We start from the raw sequence: 23,326 nt of genomic DNA, 5'->3' as shown, positions 1-23,326 counted from the left end.
GTGTTTTATTAGTGTATGTTGGAGTATGTATGAAATTGAGTATATGGGGTAGGTTTGTTATTAGTGTATATTGGGTAGGTATGATATGGAGTATATGGGGATAGGTATGATATGGAGTATATGGGGGTAGGTATGTTATTAGTGTATATTGGGATAGGTATGATATGGAGTATATGGGGGTAGGTTTGTTATTAGTGTATATTGGGATAGGTATGATATTGAATATATGGGGGAAGGTATGTTATTAGTGTATATTGGGATAGGTATGATATTGAATATATGGGGGTAGGTATGTTATTAGTGTATATTAAAGTAGTTATGTTATTAGTGTATAGGGGCGGTAGGGTAGCCTAGTGGTTAAAGTGTTTATCATGCCGAAGACCCGGGTTCGATCCCCACATGGGTACAATGTGTGAAGCCCATTTCTGGTGTCCCCCGCCGTGATATTGCTGGAATATTGTTAATAGCGGCATAAAACTAAACTCACTCACTAACTATTAGTCTATATGTTTTTTATGCCATCATAGGGTCATTTTAAGAGTAGAAAATATCTGTGTATAGTTTTTCATTCTAGAAATACTAGTATAAGCTATACATGGAAATGCCCCATAAGTCCTTTCAAATTGAAGATGATTCTTGTTGAATGCAGAAGGGATTTGCTTAAAAGTGGATACTTCATTTTCAAAACAATTTTAGAGTGTTGACCATGACAAAAATCAGCAGTGACCATTCACACCTTCTTGTAATGACCGCAAAGTTTAAAGAATGTTCCACAGTGTCCTCTCCATGCTTTGTTAGACCACTGACAGGCAGGGAGAGGGAAGCCCCAGTTAACATGGCCGCAAATCTAGTTAGACCGTGAGTCATCCACAGACTTATTAACTCGCACCTCAGCCCAAAATCATTTCCTGAACTCGAAACACTGATTGGAACAGTTTTTTCTTGGTGAAAGAAGGTTAATTTAACCCTCTCCAGACGGTGTCCTTTGTTTTAACCCCGAAGCTGTTTCAGATTAGCAAGTCTTAATTTGGATTATTTGTTGAAATATTTTGATTATTATAAAATAATGGATCTTGTTTCTTTGTCCTTCAACATCTTTGGTTTTCTTGCTAGGAATTGGTGTGTTGTCAAGATAGTGCAGCAATTAATATGGTCAATATAACATGGCAACGGAATATTTCAGATTTGGACTCATTTTGTCTTGATTGTTTGCGTGCAAACAAGATTAGTGTCAGCAAGTTTTTGTGAAATGTATATTAATGGTAGTGATGTCTTTTATCAATTGTGACTTGGAAGTGAGTTTAATGTAAAAAAATCTAAATAAAGATGAAAATGATGTAACTTGATGATGGGCAAACAGGATAATTTAACGCATTGCTCTGTATATTAGAGTAGAGTTATTAGCTACGCTTCCTGGACTAAACACAATGTTACTAGACTCTGTCTGAGGACCAGTGGCTGCAGATTAACACTGTATATATATGATGACAAGAAACAATGTAGCCATAGATTTAGTTAACTCTTCGTTAAACAACCACGATGTGTGTTGATGCATGAACAGAACCTCTCAATATTACTGGACACTCTCAGGAGATATATCCTGAATCCCAACTCCGTCCCATCGAATGACATATGGTAAATGCCAGGCCTCCCTTCCCTCTCCTACAACAACCTATTGTTATTCAGGTCAACTACAACCTTTATTATGTCCGGCAACCCATCCTCTTGAGCTAGCCCTGGCGACAGTGGGTATTGTTTTAGTCTGTGGCGAGACCCCTCTGCAGCTCCGATGCACACGAGGACCCACATGCAGGGGCTGACAAGTAGGAGATTGTGTTAGTACTCGACTAGTCATTATTGGATTTCTTGCCTTGACTCATCGATAGAAATGAACTGGGTAAATTCATTTGGGAATTTTGACCATTAGGAAAGATAGCCAGTGGTAATCTTCTTAGAGAAGCTGGTGGGTGCTGTGGAGTTTACTGCTGTGCCTCGCAGCTTGGGGGACTCGTACGAACGTATCTCTAAAATTGATAGACATTTTCGACAGAAGAGAAAAAATTATTAGATTAAAGAAGTATTAATCAGGTTGCCTTACTGCGGGGATGAAGTGTTTAGGAGATGTTGAAGTTTAGCTTTTTTCCTGGTGTTGTGCTTCGGGGAAGAATAGGGTGATTTAGTGATCTACTTCAGAATGAGTTACTCAGAATTTCAAGTATCTTGAAAAAGATGTGGTAGCCGTGAAAATGCTAAACACAATACAGTTCCATTAGAAGATGCCACTGTGATGGGGTGTGACGTACATGTCTGTCAGTGGGGACACTGTGACTTGTTCATAGGGTTGTGTCGGGGGTCTGTGACTTGGTCATAGGGATGTGTCGGGGGGTCTGTGATTTGTTCATAGGGATGTGTCAGGGGTCTGTGACGTGTTCATAGGAACATGTCAGGGGTCTGTGACTTGTTCATAGGGACGTGTCAGGGGTCTGTGACTTGTTCATAGGGACGCATCAGGGGTCTGTGACTTGTTCATAGGGACGCGTCAGGGGTCTGTGACTTGTTCATAGGGACGTGTCAGGGGTCTGGGACTTGTTCATAGGGACGTGTCAGGGGTCTGTGACGTGTTCATAGGGACGTGTCAGGGGTCTGGGACTTGTTCATAGGGACGTGTCAGGGGTCTGGGACTTGTTCATAGGGACGTGTCAGGGGTCTGTGACTTGTTCATAGGGACGTGTCAGGGGTCTGTGACTTGTTCATAGGGACGCCTCAGGGATCTGTGACTTGTTCATAGCGCTGTCAGGGTCTGTGACTTGTTCATAGCGACGCGTCAGGGGTCTGTGATTGTGACGTGAGAGTCCATTAGTAGGGTCTGTGACTTAAGGGGGCTTTTAAGGATTCGTCTGGTGGGACTTTTCCCTCAGTGAGACTTTAACTGACCTCTCTGGGAGGACGTTGAAGGTCATAGAGTCATATATGAAATGACAGAACCCAGGAGATATATGTGAAATAATCTGCTGCAAACTGACCTTGGTGCCAGTCACACACTGCGCACATCCACTCAAAGCTGATGGTTTCTCCTACACTGGTGCGGGCTGTGGGGTAGCCTAATGGTTAAAGCGTTGGCTCGTCACCCCGGAGACCCGGGTTCGAATCCCCACATGGGCACAATGTGTGAAGCCCATTTCTGGTGTCCCCCGCCGTGATGTTGCTGGAATATTGCTAAAAGCAGCGTAAAACCAAACTCAGTCAGTCAGTCCTACACTGGTGCCAAGGTATGTTTTCTTGACCATTCTGCAGTGTTTGTACATAAGTCTGGGCTCATTCCTCATTATATGTGGGGGAGCTAGACCAAACCCACACATCAGAAGTGTCTCCCACATGCTTCCATTATGTCATTGACAACAAAGATAGCTCACACCCCATCCTGGAAGTTACTCAACAACAAAAAGGACTTGCTTGTAATCTTGTCCAGCTTGTTGAGTTGATTCACACTTGCTGTGTTATGTAAGGCATTGTTTGGGCTGGAAGGTGTGAAGTGCTTACACTGCAGGTTCCATGTGCTGCTGGTGTGGGTCAATCAGGGGTTACCCACTGTCAATGGAGTCACTATGGACTTGTGGATAAAACCGTTATGTCATCGTGAATGGAGGTTACTTACTGTGGAGATCAGAGTTCTGGTAAAATGTTTGATGTCCTGATTGTTTACAAGCTGTTAATGTGGTAGAGACCTTTTGATGAACAAGCAGCACCTCTGCCGAAACACTGAACCACCCAACAAGACACTTAACCAAAAAATTACCAATAACCACCCAACAACCTACTCACCCAGCAGAACACCCACCGACAGGAGAGCTGCCAGCCCAGAAACAACTGATACACCAACAACACAACCACCCATTCATTATCCAATCCATTGACCCTCCAGTCCATTCATTATCCAATCCATCCACCCTCCAGTCCATTCATTATCCAATCCATCCACCCTCCAGTCCATTCATTATCCAATCCATCCACCCTCCAGCCTCCAGTTCATTATCCAATCCACCCTCCCTCCAGTCCATCCATCCAGGGCGGTGGGGTAGTCTAGTGGTTAAAACGTTGGCTCGTCACGCCGAAGACCCGGGTTCGAATCCCCACATGGGTACAATGAGTGAAGCCCATTTCTGGTGTCCCCCGCCGTGATATTGCTGGAATATTGCTAAAAGCGGCGTAAAACCAAACTCAGTCAGTCAGTCAGTCCATCCATCCACCCTCCAGTTCATCCACCATCTTTCCAGTCCATCCATCCACCCTCCAGTCCATTCATTATCCAATCCATCCACCCTCCCTCCAGTCCATCCACCCTCCCATCCACCCACCCTTCCACCCACCCATCCACCCACACTCCTGTCCATCCATCCTCCCTCCAGTCCATCCAACAACAGTAAAAGCCATCTTCCATAAGAATCCCTGTGTTGTGTAACATATTTCATTTGTTGTTGTTTCAGATGCCATGAAGATGCTGGCCGGGCGTCTTGAAGGGCCGTTCAACATTGAGTCTGTGGTGGATCCTATCGATGTCAAAATATCCGACGCCATCATGAACCTGCAAGAGAACGGCCAACAAGTTTCTGCCAAGGTACGTAGAAAGAATCTTTGTTTGCTGATAACATGCTCCCGCTGTAATGGGCATTCAGAGCCACAGTGGCTCTGAGAAGGAATGAACAGCCTCCAGAATCCACCAGGACAACCAAGTTGTGCTGAGGACAAATATATATCTCATGATGGTCTTCCTCATAGACTATAGTCCGTTTGACTTCATTTGAGACCGATGAATTCCTCACTAACACAAAATCTGTCCATTATACCAAAGACGTTAACAGATGGTGCTTCTTGTCACCCTGCAGATACTTGGACCATACTCCTACAGATATTTGGGCACGCTTGGTCAGAATCATAATCCCCACGATGTAATACAGGGGTTGAAATAACTTTAAAATTGATAGTGTACTCCGGTACAGTGGCACATGTGAAATCACTTGCCCTGATAATTTTTCAAATATACCGACCGTTTTCTTGTTGGATATTTTAAATAAACAACATAATTAACATTGGAAAGTCAAGTGGACGCCGGTACAGTGTGATATACGAATTTGCAATGGGTTATTTCCATCCCTGTATATTCACTTTGTATGAAACTCACTGCAGCAAGAGACTCCAAAGTACAAGATATATTGTGCATCTCTCAATATATTTCACTGGTAATACAATATTCATTATATACTACTCACACTTTGATAAGGGTCACAAAATTTCACAACTTTACTTAAACGTAGATTTATAATTTGAAATTGTATCCATTTAAAACTGGATAAATAATGATATGGTAACCCCTGTTTAGACAAACAGCCACTTTAATCTAACCTGATGCACTTGATACATGAGTAACCATTAGAATGGTTTTCATGGCACCAATCAACCATTTTGCAAATCATGGAACGAGTCATTGACAAATAAACAACACCTGTCAATAGCAGGTATGGGATCCACAACATGCAATGACATACTGAAGCCTAGGATCCATGCTAACAATAAGCTTAGATATTTAAACCAAATTTGACCCCACATCATAGTTTTCTGTTGAATCCATAATTTGATCCTTAGCAAAGTGTGAATAGTATATAAAAGCCACCTCAGTAATGCTGTGTGAGTATCGGTGAGTAATGTGATGAAGACCCTTGACCTGTCGCAGCCTCCCCTGCTTGGGTAGTAGAATTGTAACTGTAACATTTGCCAGTTGGAGTTTTCACTAAAAACAAAGTTACAACCAATCAATAGTGATCATTGTGCAGTCACTACAACCTGGGTCCCGTTCCTCAAAACGATCATAGCGCTACGATGATCGTAACTCCCATACTTTAACATAGACTTACGACTGTCGTAGCGCTACGATCGCTTTGAGGAACGAGGCCCTAGACCCATGAGGATGTTTCATAACAGAAGAAATAACAAATTCCCACAATGCAGTTTTCCAAACCGTATTCCAGCCAAATTCTTCAGTTGTTTTCACTGTTACTGTGTGGAGGACTTGGTCCCAAGTTGATGATGCTGGCCAGGAAGGGGATTGTGATGTGGTGCGTAGGAAACTGGGTTAAAGCTGCTGGTGGCATCCCCCCTAGTCAAGGGCCATGACTGATGAATATCGGAATTAAATTCAAACCAAATCATACTGTTATATTTCACATGAGACTTACAATTAAATAAAAACAAAGAGATATATTTGTTGTAAGATATTTCATAGGGTATGAAAAAACAGTCACTATAGGACACCTAAGTTCTTGCTCACTGCCAGAATGGTGGGACCAGGTCTTGTATTACAAATTCAGGGGTGGAAATAACTTTAAAATTGCTAGTGTACTCTGGTACAGTGGCACATGTAAAATCACTTGCCCTCATAATTTGTCCACTACACCTGCCGTTTTCTGGTTGATTTTTTAAATAAACAACATAATTAATCTTGGAAAGTCAACTGGACACCAGTACAGTGTGATATACAAATTTGCTTGCCCGAAAGAAAAAAACACTTGACTCTGACGTCGGGCAATGGGTTATTTCCACCCCTGAAAGTTGCTGTCACTAAGTACCCAAAGGATGTGTGGCAATACATTTTGAACAGAAAGCACTACTGAATTCTGTAATTTCAGTACAGTATGAGTGCTGGTTCAGACAAAGAAGAAATCCATTGAACGATAATGAAACCTTGAAGTATGGTGGAACAGTAAGCCTGTCTTCACCTCTTTGTTTGAGGATGATAGCGACAGTCACAACATCATCATCTTCTAAATCCCTCCGAGAAAAAAGGAGCAAAACAGAACAAGGAGAAAAGGGGGATCCAGCGATGGCAAACACAGGGTGGGCGCTGGTGTCAGGCTGTGGGAGCCCTATTGTGCTAGGGGGCTTTGTGGAGGTTGCAAGGGGCTCAGATTTAGTGGCCACTCGTAACATGGCAAACACGGGATTTGACTTGGCTTGTCTTGTATAAAGATGTAATCAGAAATCACCGACTCAACTTGCTCCGACATGGCCCGATTTGTGTCAGAGCTTACCTCATGAAAATGGTGGCCAGATTTAAAAGAAATCTGTTTGTTTAGACTGGTGGTCATCAACGCAGATTGTGCCTGGAATATGTCATCGGGGAGTTCAGTATCATAATTACACATTATATGTTGTCAAGTTTATTTCTTCCTATACTTGGATATCTCAAGAGAACATCCACTTTAAAATGTCTGACTTATTTCTTCAGTTGAATATAGTGTGAAAAAAATATATACACATCATACTCAAGCAAAATTTGTCTCATGATCCATTTAATTTTACATCCCCGTCCACACAGCACTAGCTTAATCTATTGAATACTTTACTGTGACACATATTAGCAGATTAATAAATTATGTCACCATATATTGCCATACAATTGTATTGTCATGTGCTAACTGCTGTCCTGACTGCTAATCCAGCTGGGTAAGAGAAGAGTTCCCACCAGAATTAATTCTTTCAGCTTACCCAGATTAATGTTTTTTGGTGAAAAAGTTGCATAAAAACTGACTGCTGATATTTAACACGTAATTTTCCATGCAGGTGATAGAATGCGGTACTTCCTGCAGGCTGATAAAAATGGCAGTCTACATTCCAACTGAAGGGTGTTACTTCTACACAAATGTCAGAAACAGTTGTCTGCAACTAGTACACTTTGATATATGGGAAGTGATAATTGTAGTAATTGCTTCCAGCAGAGATAATTAGAGTTTTTGTCACAAATTTCATGTTGTTATGTGAAGATTAATGTAAAAACAGTCCCTAACTGGTTGTATTTAAAGGGTAAACAAATGAAATATTTGTGGAATACATAGCATAAGAGGAGTCACTGTGACCTAGTGACCTTCTAAAGATTGTGCCAAGTCACACATTCATTGCAGCGTGTATAATCAGCCGTTAGTTTGCATTAACAAATCTCTTATTTCCATTTTTAAACACCATCTTTGTATATACAAGCGAGCTTATGTCCTTGACTAAAGAAAAATACCAGTTTATGCACTTTTAAAAAAGTTATAATTTTTTAAAATTTTATTTAGCGTTTATGTGTATGCATATATCTGAATACAGCATTTTAGCTTTCGTTCTCATAGATTGATTTAAGTGTAATTACCCCACAGGTATAGAAAAAACAAACTGTTTGATTTGTAGGTTTGTTTTTAACACTGCTTGATTTGAAGGCAGTCTGTTTATAATCTGGTTTGGACCAGACAGTCCATTGATTGATAACATGAGTGAGTAAGTTGAATTTAAATGCTGCTTTGGACAGAATTTCAGTTTTATGAGAGCAGATCAGCTTAGGATGAAAGCCTGCTCTCTCGACGACATGAGCATGGATCTGTGTATTTGGGACACTCACTCACTCACCAATCTAGTCACCAAGTCTGACCCCCTGACCTCTGGCTACTTACCTGTATTGACAAGTATGGACTACCCATAAACAATTCTAACTCAGATCTTCCCTGGGGATGAGAAATCTGGTTTGGGTTTCAAGGGTCTATCCTCCATTAAAGTTCCATGCTAAGACACTATATGTTGGTTGCAACAAACTTGTTAGAGCAGCTAGTTGGGGTAGCCTAGTGGTTAAAGCGTTTGCTCATCACAGAGTGGGTCAGGTTCGGGTCCAATGTCTGTACTATCAGTGGTCCTCAACCATGATAGGGCTGGAATAATGCTAAAAGTCAGCATAAAACACAACTCACTCACTCACTAGTGCATGCTCAAGGTGCTGGTATTTTTCCCTCGATCATTGGATGTCAATCTCAACGGCACATCGTATTATCAATCACAACTCCCTAGGGAGTATACACTTACTTGTGCAATCATGAAGTGCTGGTTTGGCATGTAAACAAAGAGATGATAAGTTTCTTAAAATCAAACTTGGTGGATTGTCAATTATTCTTCAGCCAATACTTCATAAGGAAGATAATATTTTATGTTGACGAAGTTAGATGGGATGTTGTAAAAGATTGGGTGACTATTGAAGAACGTTTTAGTTTCATCAAAATCTGTACATGTATGTATGTTCAAGTCCTGTGGTAATCTCAGATATCATAAAATGAATTTTATTCCTCCAAGGTTTCTAAGATGACCAAGTCTAATTTGTGTGAAAACCTCATGGAAATGTTCAGTCTTTACAAGTATTGATAATCAGTAAAACTGCCAGAAGTTGTTTTTCTGTGTCAGGCAGGTTTCACAGTTGCTCGGCATGCACTACGCTAACGTACAATCCTCGGTTCAATTCCCCAGTGCTTGTTCTCTCTGTGCCTCGTATTAACTTGTGAAAAAATTCAGACCTCTCTTTAAAGAATAAGGTCAAGTAAACAACAAATGTACATACATTCTTCAGCCCAGCAAGCACTCCCAAAAAACACAACATTTCTGTTGTGAATGCATGGTCTTGTAGACCTTCGAATCATTCATTAAGTGCAAATTGTATATAAGAGTGAGAGAGTAAGATAGACAACTTCTAAGTTTGACTTTTTTAGTGTATTAACACTGGTTAAACTAGAGGAAGTCGAGATGGGTCGGCCACCTTTCCTACCTCCAGCGTGAAGAGTTGGACAAACATGCTGGGTTTGTTTGTTCGGTAAACCTCCTGTCCCCAAGTGTTTCTGTTGCTATGCTTGACAGTCAATCGACATGGTGTAATAGTGAGGGGATGTTTTGAATCCACCTCATTATAAGGCAAATAGAAACTGTTTAATCAGCCTAACATATGACACATCTTTACTTAAGGATGACTCAGTAATGTTTCAAAGAAACGACGCCTTTTTACATCCCGTTAACTAGTCCGTCAATATTAACACATACCTGTCAACCAGAATCAATCTGTCAGTATGTGCAAATCAAAACACATATTCTGTACTTCATATTATTTGACGAGGAAATTTCAATACTCTGATAAATGGAGACATTTGTGATTTTCTTCATTTGTATGAACTGAATTTAACAGAAGAAACTGTTTATATGTCGGCCTTAGGAAAGATGTCTGAGGGGAGATTGAGGTCGGACCAGTCACAAGTCACACGATAGTTTCCACGATGTCGAGAATGTGTCTTCCGTAGTCACAACAAAGCAGTCAAGAATCTGAAAAATCTTCCCTGGTTCAAGGCTAGCTTGTTTGACAAACTAAACCTTACAGCTTTTTAGGGACTTTCTATTCCCTCTTGTTTTAATCAGGGGGCGGTGGGGTAGCCTAGTGGTTAAAGCGTTCGCTCGTCACGCCGAAGACCAGGGTTCAAATCCACACATGGGTACAATGTGTGAAGCCCATTTCTGGTGTCCTCCACCGTGATGTTGCTGGAATATTGCTAAAAGCGACGTAAAACCAAACTCAGTCAGTCAGTGTTTTAATCAGGTTCACAATAGATTCCTGATAGAATAATATGAAAAGTACACAACGGCATGAAACCTCTGAAGCACATGATACAGGATACATGTCCATATGCCTGGGTGTTAAACAAGCAGAATATGGTATATGCTAGTTATCTTACTGGATATTGGAACATTGAGGAAGAACATAAAGGTATAAATTGATGACAGATTTATTTCTTGTATTAAAGATTGATTCTATACCATAATGATGTTTGGTGGCTGTGCGTGTAATGATCAATTGAACATGCATGTTGAGTGTCCTCTCTTACGTTATATATATTTTGTAAAGGTGGCTAATGTTTATATCAACCTGGTGTGGTATAAAACTTGTATTACCCATTGGGGCAGTGGGGTAGCCTAGTGGTTAAAGCGTTAGCTCGTCATGCCGAAGACCCCGGGTTCGATTCCCCACATGGGCACATTGTGTTAAGCCCATTTCTGGTGTCCCCCGCCGTGATATTGCTGGAATATTGCTAAAAGCGGCGTCAAACTAAACTCAGTCAGTCAGTCAGTGTATTACCCATTAATCTGTTGTGTTGGTTGCAAGGGGCAAAATGTTAATTCGGTAACAGTAGGTCACTTGGGCTGGAGCCCGAATTTGTAACAGGGGTTTCTGAAATTAAAACATAATTAAAAAATATATATATTATATATACTCAGAAAAAAAATCCCCAAAAAACAGTAGGTCAATTATCACTGTACTGTGTCCGTTACCCTGTCATGTCGATGTGGTAGACTTGTGACACGTTGAGTAGTAGCTCACTGTCTAGACCAGGCCCTCTACTGCAGGTGAATGGTGAAACATTCCTAGTGGAACTATAGTAAACCTATACAAGCAATATGTTTTGTGTTGCAATTCCTTGTGATTATGTTTGTAAATATGTCGCGCCGGTGGGGTAGTCTAGTGGTTAAGGCATTCACTCATCACTCCGAAGACCCGGGTTTGATTCCCCACATGGGCACAATGTGTGAAGCCCATTTCTGGTGTCCCCCACGTATATTGCTAAAAGTGTGTAAAACTAAACCAACTCACTCACTGTATACATGTATTTGCATGGCTACACACTTGCTTAAAATGCATTCAAGATTAACTTTTAGCTCTAGCTTCAAATTAACACCTGTTTAATTTAGTTGTTTTCCATTTCCAGATATTTGCTGGTTGTGGTACCCCAAGACTTGGTCGCAGGAAACGTGAGGCACAGAACTACGAGTACACTTTTACCTTCAAACCCAATCGAGCAGCTGCACGGTCAACAACTGCAGCTGGCACCAGCCTTGATCGACTTGTACGAGATATTAAAGAACGTGTCAAAATGGCAAAGGATTTCTGGGTACAGCTTCCCTACACCGTCTGTAATGATGAAAACATCGCAGCTTCACCGATGAATGACAACGACTGCTGGAATGGACAAGACCGAGCAAAGTAAAACCCATATTTGAATTCTGAAAGCGTGCATAGGTAGTTTAGAAAAGGAAGAAAATAGAGTATTTTTTGTTAATCCCATGTTCACAAAGAATCATTAACATAAGAAATTTGGAAGTTATTCAACAGTGAACTGCAACATGTGGAAAAAAACAAAGAACAGTTTTAACCCCATAGTTCCCTTTTAAGATATTTCATAAAGAGACCCTGCTTTATGTGTGGCATTCCACCAGCCTGGCCATAGCACGGATGTTAGATAAACGTATTACTTCAGAAATGATGCTGGCAAAAAAAAGACATGCTATGTACATTTATACATCAGCAGCACCGAGTCTGTTATGGAGAGAAGCGTCCCAGCAGGCATGTGTTATGCTGTAGATATACCCCACATTGACGTGATATACAACGTGTATATCACATTTGTTGCTGTCACTCAACCTGTCATAAGTGGGAAGTACATGGTCTGATCTGTTGTCCAGGAGGCAGATAGCAGATTGATTCCTTCACAGATGGTGGCCGACCATGAAGAAGGGTGAAGCCCACTGTGGCAGTGTCAAGGTCATGTCCTACTGGTTGAGCTGGGCGTATTTTGCAGTCACTCTTTTGTTTATTAGACTTAGTCAGCTGCTAGAGACGATGTACATCAAAGTGTTTGAATCAAGGCCTTGTTATTGATTTATACTGAAGGAAATAAGTTAGGTATCAAGAATTTGGAGTGGGGGGAGATATTGTTCGTAGTGATGTCTGAACACAAAATTTGTTAAAAGATACCCTGAATAGTCAAGGGTCCCCAAGCTCTTTTGTTCAGTATTTGGGGACGTGGGGTAGTCTAGTGCTTAAAGTGTTTGCTCGTCACGCCGAAGACCAGGGTTTGATTCACAACATAGGTACAATGTGTGAAGCCCATTACTGGTGTCCCCTTCATGATATTTCTGGAATAAAAACTACACTCACTCACTCGTTCAGTATATATTGCAGCATTCCAATCCTCGTAGAATTTATTTGTGACTGCCGAGATTTACCTTCAACCGATTACTTCTGTTTAATTCTATTGTTGTTTGCATTGTTGTCGTTCTGAATACCATCGTGTAAAAAGACTGCAAGTAAGACTGGAGAGATTTTTTCAAAGAGTAACAAATGAGCCGATTTAAAAACAGAATCCCAAGGTTTCCCGTTTTGGAAAGTTTGCACAAGTGATGTCACCATCTTATGTCTCAAAAACAACAATTACAAACGTGGGCAGCTTCCGGAGGCTAGTTAAGCAAGAACACCAATGACAAATAGCTGTGTTGCACTCCAGTTTACTTTGAGTTAGCTGATTGGCATTTGTGCTGTAATCGACAGCCTGACAGCTGCTGGATTGCCTGTGTATCAACACACTCCAGGGTCAGTCTTGCCTCTTTCTTCAAGCAATGATTTTCTTTCCTTCAGTTTTGCCATGACTGTCAAATGTATGTGTAAGTCTGGTAGAGTTTGTACAAGACTAGTGTAACAGTCACTATAGGACACCTAAGTTCTTGCTATGTGCCAGAAAGGTTGGACCAGGTCTTGTATTACAAATCAGGGGTGGAAATAACTTTAAAATTGCTAGTGTACTCCGGTACAGTGGCACATGTAAAATCACTTGCCCTCATAATTTGTCCACTATACCGTCCGTTTTCTTGTTGAGTTTTTAAATAAACAACAAATTGGAAAGTCAACTGGACACTGGTACAGTGTGATATACAAATTTGCTTGCCCGACAGAAAAAAACACTAGACTCGGACGTCAGGCAATGGGTTATTTCCACCCCTGAAATTCAGTTTAAAAGTGTTGCCGATTGCTACGAGAAAAACTGTTCTGATTATGATTTCATGTATCCTGGACTGGCATCCGGCTGATACTGTTTAAAATCTGAAGTTACAGGACCCAGGAAGCTGTCGGAAATGAGAGGGGGATTAATTAGATTTCTGTGACCTGCTATCTTCCACAAAATAGCTTTAGTGAAAATATTACTATGAGCTGAATGCAGAAAGAATTAGTTACAAAACTTGTTAAACCAGTTATATTTTGAGACTACAAACATCCATGAATGTATGCCCCTTGGAAGGTCGTGTTTCAGTCCTCCGCGCACACAGCTAAATAAGTGCAAAAATGTTATGAAAACCATTACAAAAGTCTCACATGTGGATACTGGTATGTAACAGTGTTGCTTCGTTCTTCAGGTACATACCTAACGTCCAGAAGGATGGAGTGACCAATCAAATCAACAACCCAGAAGTGGAAGTGGACGTTACCAAGGCCAACACAGTTGTAACCAATCAAATCATTCAGCTCCAGATTATAACCAATCGTCTCAGAAGTGCATTCAATGGACTTGATGTTGATTGGATTGATACAGGTAACTTCATGACCGATATTGATACTGCTTTTCCATCATAGTGATATAGATTATATCACACAAGTGATATTGTGTGTATATCATGAGCCATGGGATCTTGGGTTACAACTGGTCCAACCTATGGTGGTTGGAAGAGATGACACAATGGGGCAGGTAGTGATTGGTCAGGCTTGTATGTTTCCATGACAGTGGACCCGTGAAGGTCCGGGTTAGAATATTGGCCGGGTGAGAATAGTAACCCATGCTTGTTGTAAGAGGAGACTAAAATGGGATCGGGTGATCAGGCTCGCTGACTTGGTTGACACATGTCAACGGTTCCCAATTGCGCAGATTGATGCTCATGCTGTTGATCACTGGATTGTCTGGTCCAGACTCGATTATTTACAGAATGCTGCCATATAGCTGGAATATTGCTGAGTGTGGCGTAAAACTAAACTCACTCACTCACTGCATGACAGTGTGTAATCTTATCACGGATTATGTTTACAATGTCAATCACAGGTTTGTCTGGTCCAGACTCAATGGTTTACGGACTGTCTTCATGCAGCTGGAATATTGCTGATTGAGGCATGAGACTAATCAGTGATCAACAGAATAAATCGAGACTGGAGAAATATCTGATTAAGAACTAGACAAGATTAATTGAAACAGTTCATTGTGAAAGAAATAAGAATGATGGTGTGTGTAGAATTGTTTGGTTTGGAAGCAATGGGACAGCAGTGTGTCAGTTTTTTTGGGTCGTGATTAAAGATGTCGAGAAGCACTGAAGCTACAGGGAGCAGATTTATCAAGTGAAATTCAAAAACATGTGTACATTGACTGACGCGAAACACAAAGTAGGACTAAGAACTAGCATGTGGGAAACATTGTACAAGACAGGATTATCCTCAGGCGGACCGGAAACATTGTACAAGACAGGATTATCCTCAGGCGGACCAGGAACAGTTTTAAAAAATAGGGACAAGAATGGGGAGAAATTTGGTTTCCATGGTAACACACATGATGCAAGCCTGAAAGACCGGTGGCACTTTCTGTACAGAATGAGAAAAAAATTGCTCTCCATCGATGCTGATTGATAAGGCTGTGGAAAGGGAGTGAATTCTTTTGACATTTTCAGCCACTGACATCGTGTTAGATGATGAGGAGGCAAATTACCTCTTTATGTCCGAGTTTTGCTCGATACGAGGCCGAACTTTATGACATTCCTGTGCCATCCATGCATCATTTATGACAAAAAGTGTTTATCACATACAGTATGCCATTTGTTTTATGGAAATAGGAAGCCGTAATTGAGAAATAAGATGCTGATTTACTGTATTTACTGGTAAACGGTAAATGATTTCACGTCATATTCCACCTCGGATTGCCAGGGACTGTTCAGGGACTACATCACTGTCTGCTGAAAAAATACCCTGACCGATAGCTCAGTCACCGGAAATAACTCTGTCTGACATTGTTTTATCAAACACCTGGTCAATATGTTTCCGACACCTGCACAGGTAATGCATCGCTTGACACAAGAATATTTGCAACAATGAATGTAATAAGCTGTATTCTTAGGCACAACAGGATAAACAATATTTTAAGGGCGTTAACAAGATTAAGATAAGCTGTAACTTAAACAGCAAGGGAGTTTTGGTCTTCAAATTGCTTTCTCTAAATATGTTTCAAAAAAACACTTCTAATGTTCATATTGCATTTGCAAGCACCCATCCATAGTCAAGGTAGATGAGTTGTACACTGCTTGAGTTGCTATGGTCTCTCAGTGGAGTCAGCTTGACCGAGATGCTCGCTGCTACGACAGAAAATCAGTGACATCACCTTCCTAGCATCCAATCTTTGTTATTGATTATTGAGGATGTGTTATAGAGGGACGTTAAATCCAATATCGCACATGATGCTATGAAATATATCACATGTATTATTTCATAGAAAGTAGAGGGATGAAAGTTTTTGTGGTGTGAGTGATTATCGATCAATTCTTAGGCGATATTGAATGTGTGACGGGCATGTGATAAATCCAATATCGCCTGGTGACTGCGTGTGTTATAGAGGGGGATGCTTCAGCAGGGATATTGATTGGTGAGCTGGGACAGGAAGACGAGGTGTCACGGAGGTGCTGCCACCTAGGGAACAAATTAAGTGACAGGAGTTTTATAGAACAAACATTTTCCATGAAGACAGGCTGCAGTACATGCTTCCAACATACATAGCAAAGAGAAAAGTCATTTTTGTAAAATAACCAAGCATATAGTGATAGAGGAAAATTTCAGTGTCTTGGATGACAACATTGAAAATAAGATACTTCACATCTAGGAAGTTTGAAAAGCTTGAACCCGACGCCCAATGACAAAAGTGCTTGGAAAGATAAACAACCTTAACTTGGGTTCAATCATTGTTTGTCAATCACTCAGTGTCTCTACGCAACACCAGCATGGACGTTATTAAATCTGAATTTCATGACCTCAAGTTTGTCCTTAATAATGTACTTGTTACAAACTGGATCTGTCTCCCAGAGCGGAGGCCTATTGTGCCGTGGTCCCACGTAAGCCTTACAGCTTCCTTGTTTCTTAGTGAGGGAATCACTGAAATGTTCTCTGCGCTAGGCACCAGTCAGTTGAGATATCAAATAATTTCCTCAGCTCAACAATCTCTATGATTAATTGCATCCTCTGAACTACTGATATCTTCAATTACAAATCAATGGTTTATCATGTGCTGTGTGGAAATGCCACTTTGAGTACGACAAGCACCTGCCATGCCTTCACAACCTGTTACCCCTCCGGGGATTACCATTACGCAGAGTTGCAATGAACAAAGATGAGTCCATTTGAGGTACAAGGGCAGCTACTCTGCCTGTGACACTGTACATTATCTCCATTGACAGCATTGATGAAATTAATTAAGGGAGAGGTCCCACCTCGTCCCTGGGTGAAGGTATTGATTCAGAAACCTGACAGTCGGACATTAGACGAATGTACACGGAAACTCGAGAGAAGATGGGGCCTCTTATGAGTAATAATTCCTCACCTATATTGAAATTAGGTTATTTGTGGAAATGTCAAGGTTTGACATCAGTACTTACGCCTTGAAGGGTGAAATAGTGAGAGGAAGACGTGACTATCGCACTTGTGAATTCTTGGATGGGTTTAGGAGATTGAAGTAACAAGCCATGTAATGTCCTCCATTACCCCCAATGATGTTCCAGGTCCGACAGTTATCGACATAATACTAGACTAGGGATAACAGACATAAATTGACTCTTACAGTGATGACACATATGCTAGATTCAAGTGTGTTTCAAGACTGTTAATCAGGTCTGGGAAAATGTGAGCAGGGCAGATGCTGTATCTCTGAATCATGCTGAATGCATCATTTAAAATAGTCTACATAATCTGATGTGGTGTAATAATGTAAGGCAGTGTCACACACATATTGAAAATAATCTGAAGTGACATCAATCAGAAAACTGCAACACAAACACATTCTTTTATCAGCCAATCAGGAAACAGATGTTTATGGGCATACCTTATTTTATTTCAGTAATGGAAACATAAATGGAAAATTAAGTGCTAATTTTGACCAATCATATGCCACAGAAACACTTGCAATTTGTTTATCGGCAAAAACATAGAGTATGACTAGAGCTTTCTGTACTCATTCCCACCTTTTTTTTCGGTAGATATCGACGGCATGAGCGGCAGTGGCAGCGGTGCTGGAGTTGACGATGAAGACACCAACGGCAGTGGTTCAGGAAACGGTTATATGCCACCTTCAATCGGAGACGACATTGACATCGATAGTATTCCAAAAACGAACGGTGGCAGGAGGAAAACAACGAAGAAACCGCCACCAAGTGGTAGCGGAGGGAAAACCAGGAAACCACAGAAGCCCCGCGACCCCACGACGAGGGACGAATCAGGCTCCGTGGTGCACGCCGCGTCAGTGTTTATGTTAGTCATGGCGGTGGGAGGACAGGCAGTGCTTCAATACTTGCGGTGCTGAGGAGGACTCTTTTGCAAATCCTGACAGAATTTTCGATTATTTTGGTTGTCAAAGAATCCACAACAAACGAAAGCAATACTGTCAACATTGTGCCTAAACTATTGTGTCTGGTGCTCTGTACGGGCGGGTGTGACGTACGGACATTTGTACGGATATCGGGCGTCAATCTGGACATTCTATGCTGGGTTGGAGGACGTGATAGCGAGGACCCCTTCTCATTCAAGTGCTAAGTGATTGAGTTGACTATAAGGGCTGAATTGCAAAGATCAAAAGGTGCGCCAAAAATGTACAAAATCTGGATAAATTTTAAACAACATTGTGCTGTGAATATTTTTCCAATTTTTTTCGAGTCCTAGATTGTCCATGTGTTATTATTCTAGATGACAGTGTATATGTGACGTTATAGGACTAGCCATTTATTATGCAAATGAGGCACAAACCAATAATGTGAGTGATGTTTGGGATTGCAACGAAGATGTTGTCGATTACGAGGAACGTGGTTGACCCAAGTCCACCACCGCAGCTGTCCATGATGGCATAGCCCTAGCGCGGAGGAAGACAGAGAATCGTGTACACACGATTCTGCCGTTTTCCTAACGACTTACTAAGACAATCATCTTCCTGGTTGTAACGTGTGTTAGTTTCCAACTGGTGTAATTACAAGGCAAGCTCTTCCAAGCAATCTGCTGACAAACAGCTTCAAGTGGAAATACCTTTCAAAAGGGAGGACAACGGAACAGCAAACTACCTCTGACTATTCTCAACTCATTAGTCCAGCTGAATTTTCTCAGTCAATGAAGATCAAAACGAAACCCATCTGAGCTTGCCTGGCGCACAGAACCAGTTAGACTTTGCCACAAGACCTCATGTTTTGAAAAGGGCATCTATGTTTCCATGGCAACCCGTATCCATGGTAAATGGGGATGGAGTTGCCGTATACCCCACCACACTTCTACTACAATGATGACTTACCTCAAAGGGGGTGGGGAGCATTTATGTAATGCCAAGACCATACTTTTATTTCATATATGTTTATTAGTTTTTTTAAATGGCTTTACATGTATGTTTTGTACGTCGAAGAAGATCACAAGGAATTCGGGTCAATTGCATTTTTATCCCTTTTAATTTTACAACCTGTTATGATAGTTCAAATCCTGAGGAATTAAACAGCATTAAATTGTCAATAGAATTAATTTTTTAATGCTAAGGTATATTTACCTTTTTATTGTTCAGTGTGTATAGCATGTGGACTACCTATGGTATTGAAGATCATGTGAGGGTGTCCGTGTGTAAGGGGGTGGGTGTATGGTAATAGACCCACGTGGCGTGTCACAATATATGTAACTCACAACAATCCATATTAACAAATGTCGCGGTGAAATGTATCTAAATATTCAAAGTCCATGCCAAAGAAAAGCCAGACTTGATTTTCACCTAAAACAGATTCCATTGGAAATAGAAGGCAAACTGGATGTAAAAGACCTTGATCACTGTGATTCAGTTATGAAACCTGGTGTTCATGGATACAGTAAGCATGTGCTCCCCATTGGTAGCACTAGCCATTCTCACAATTAGCATGAACAGATTTGTTTGGTACCTGATGAAATTTCTAAAGTCGGTTCCACAAGTGGTGGCACTCCAAGTCAGAAAATGGGATCAAAAGGATCTCCAAAACAAAGTTTAAAATGTGGTAATTTAGATTATAAACTTCTGCTTTCATAGTTTTGATTGGTAAAGGAAAGAAAAGACTTTTTGAATGGAGTTGAAAGTATTATGAATCGTGGCACCCCTGCAACCAACATATCTGTAGCATGGCGCCTTCACTGCAGGGTATTATGGTAATGGACGTATAAGGTGATTCTGTTTTAATTGGTCTATGGGTCTGCAAACCCCCAGGAAAAGATACTAATATGTAATCAGGAAATACTCTGAAATCCCGAGAGGTATATGTTTTATTTTTCTACTTTTGTGTTCACATTATGGACCTAAAAGTTATGCGAATCAAACACTGAACATATTTCTGAATTTGTTCTATGAGGAACATGAAATGAAATGGATTTTGCACGAAAACATCTTAATCCAATTTATAAAAACACATTAGGCTAACGTAAGGATAGAAGGTTTAAGAAAATTAAAAACTTGTGATTCAGGTAGCATGTCCCTGATGGTAAATTGCAGATAGGTTACAGACAGTTGTGTACAACTTCAGGTTAACGACAGTTTTGTACAACTTCAGGTTAACGACAGTTTTGTACAACTTCAGGTTAACGACAGTATTGTACAACTTCAGGTTAATGTTACAGGTGTAATACAACACTTCAGATTACAGGTGTAATTTCAAGCTGCAGGTGTAATCAGGCTGCAGGTGTAATACAGTGCTGCAGGTGTAATACAGCACTCCAGGCTGCAGGTGCTCTGACTGGAGGGTTGTGGTACCTGAACCACTAGTGTTCATGTTTGGCCTTCGATGACGAACTCCTAACCAGACCTTCATTGTGACTAGTTGGAAAGTATAAGTTGTTTGTTTGTAACATGTGATCATTAGCTACTTGATTGTGTATACAGATTGTCCGTAAAGCATGGTTTTGTAACGTGTAACACTATGCTAGAATGAAGTCGATAGATAGGCAAGACTTGCAACATGTTGATTAAAATTAGGCATGGGAACATGTCAAAAGTTCTTTTGTCATAAAATTGAACTAGGAACTGTGTCAAAGATGTATTTGTCATGAAATTATACAGCAAACGTTTTGTCATTTGCACACTTAAAAGGGCATTTTATGAGCCCTCAAAAACACATAATATGCGTACAGGACGATAAGTGCCTTCATCATTAACTAAGTCGGACAAGTTGAAGCGAATGTTGATAAATAGAAACAGGACATAAAGGTCAATAGCACTGTGAGCTTTGATAGCCAGTCTTGTTTTCGTTTGCGAAAAATACGATATGAACTTTTGATAGAGTCCCTGTGCAGTTTTACTCAACAGAATGATATGTTCGGCTTGGAAGAATCAACTCAGAGGTGGCCGCCCGCCCACTACTGGGAGTTGTTTCCTTACTGTATACTTACTATGAGACTATTTTGTACAAAGTCATTGTGTTGAGGAGATGCAGATCTAATCACTAGGTAATGTCCCCTTGTTTATGTATTCTGTGTCATGTTTATTTAAGTATTCTGATAGACAATGTTTCCACTGCTCTGAATGAAAGCACTGTACCTACGATAAATAGTAACCCTGTTTCAGAATGACAATTTCCAGAAATACACTTTAGTGGGAATTTTCCACTTTATGTAGTGATTGTTTGACATGTTGAAATATATTCTTTCAATGTTAAAAGTGTTTTGGAAAATGATATACAACATCAAAGGTTTTTGATAATGTTTATTTTTAGTCAAAAGTCTCTTAAGACAAATTTTATGCTGATTGATTTGTAGATGCCCAAAATCATCAAAATAATTTAATTGTATTATTTATATACTGTTTACAATATACAGGACTTATAAGGGGCGTTTAAAAGAATGTCCCCTCTCTAAGCAAGGGAGGTGAAAGGAATGGCTTGTTAGTCTGAATGTCATTGGCTGGTTTTATGGAAGGAAACCAGTCAGTTGTTGTTTATGAGTGACGCTTGTTTGTACAGTGGCTTTGTATATGGATATATCTACCAATAATGACAGTGTGCTACCAAACATAGACAATAGACCTTGTAGACAATCTAGATATTGTCTCAAGTTGATGTAAACTTGCAAAGAATTATTTCAAACATTGAAAGGGGTGTCTCTTAGTTTTACAAATGTCACTTTAATTTCTAATATTTAGCATATGTCATTGTAAGGCCCAGGTGAAGAGCTTGAGATAGATTTTTAATGTTATATTCCACCCCTTTTTGTTGTTCTGTATGTAAGTGACAGACATGAAACGTGTCCGTCATGTTTAGAACATGTGTATATTTCACACCACTGTAATGTTACTCTTTGTACACCAGAATTGCCAGATCATAAATCAAATAAAATTGTTCAGGGTAAATTTGCTATACGTGATGGCAACAAGTGTACAGAGGTGAAATGTTGGTCAGATTGTCATGATGTTACTTAGATCCTACTCCAAGTATTACTCTCACCATCTCTTGTCTCAGTCTAGATTGTCCTCGTTGTCTCTACCTTAAACTGCAGGGCTCCAGATAATTTTTCAACATCAGGAGTACGTACTCCTTATTTTTTTTAAAATAGGAGTACTGGAAAAACTTACGAGTACATTTTGAGTACTGAATGGAAGTAAATGGAGTATCGGTAATCTTGTGTTTTGTTGAACATATATGCACGACAATATTGCTACTCTTCTGTAAACAGGTACAAAAACAATAAAACAAAACTTTTTCAGATACATATGTCTGTAAATGATTCTTAGACCGTACACCATTGCTGTGGTGCGTATCTGCTATAAATTATTTCCTACCGTGCATATTTTTTATCCGTATATATGCCGATACGCCCTTATCTTGAGCCCTGTAACTGCCTTCTTGTATTCAACCATTTTGAAAATATGTTTGGATATATCTTTCATCAATGGATAACAAATTCTTTGTGTTTACTTTTGATGTTTTAAGCAGTGTTTATTTACTCTCATTTAACAAAAGATGTATGTCACTAAATAGGACCAGAAACTCAGAGTAGTGTCCCCTTTTTTCGAAACAATTTTGAATTTCAGTTTGATATTAACCCTTTTTTGTCTCCAGAAAGAAGAGATCTGTTAGTTTCTCCTGTTATCAAAAGCCTGCATAGGACAGCCACCTTATAACTTTACGGCTGTTTGCGAAGTTAAACGTGGATCCTGTTTCATTAAGGCTCTGGCTATCATCCTGACAACTTGCTATAGCATTAACCCTTTTTGTATTAAGACTATTGCTGTCCAAAGGGGCAGGTCTCCACATTGTCTTTATGCCATACTGTTGTTAGGAGACATGCTTTAGTCAGTCTAATTTTCTATCATAACAGCAGGACACCAATAGCCCACCATTCAAGTGCAGTCATGTATATGAACCATTTGGAATAAACAAATTATTTATGATTATA

General features: G+C 40.3%; 1 protein-coding gene across 1 annotated transcript in view; it reads left to right on the top strand.

The window, feature by feature from the left end:
• LOC124277431 (glypican-6-like) overlaps window positions 1–23,326 on the top strand; it is a 102,382-nt gene extending 79,056 nt beyond the window's left edge. Inside the window, exons 5-9 of the mRNA XM_046713133.1 lie at window positions 4,485–4,615; window positions 11,595–11,869; window positions 14,074–14,249; window positions 17,932–20,436; window positions 20,518–23,326. Coding sequence (XP_046569089.1) covers window positions 4,485–4,615; window positions 11,595–11,869; window positions 14,074–14,249; window positions 17,932–18,254 — 905 coding nt within the window. The 3' untranslated portion in view covers window positions 18,255–20,436; window positions 20,518–23,326. The remainder of the gene's footprint in view (window positions 1–4,484; window positions 4,616–11,594; window positions 11,870–14,073; window positions 14,250–17,931; window positions 20,437–20,517) is intronic.

Source organism: Haliotis rubra, unplaced genomic scaffold (genome assembly GCF_003918875.1).
Source record: "Haliotis rubra isolate DU_JTF1 unplaced genomic scaffold, ASM391887v1 Scf106, whole genome shotgun sequence".
Classification (NCBI taxonomy): Eukaryota; Metazoa; Mollusca; class Gastropoda; order Lepetellida; family Haliotidae; genus Haliotis; species Haliotis rubra.
This window is presented reverse-complemented; position numbering and strand designations above follow the sequence as displayed.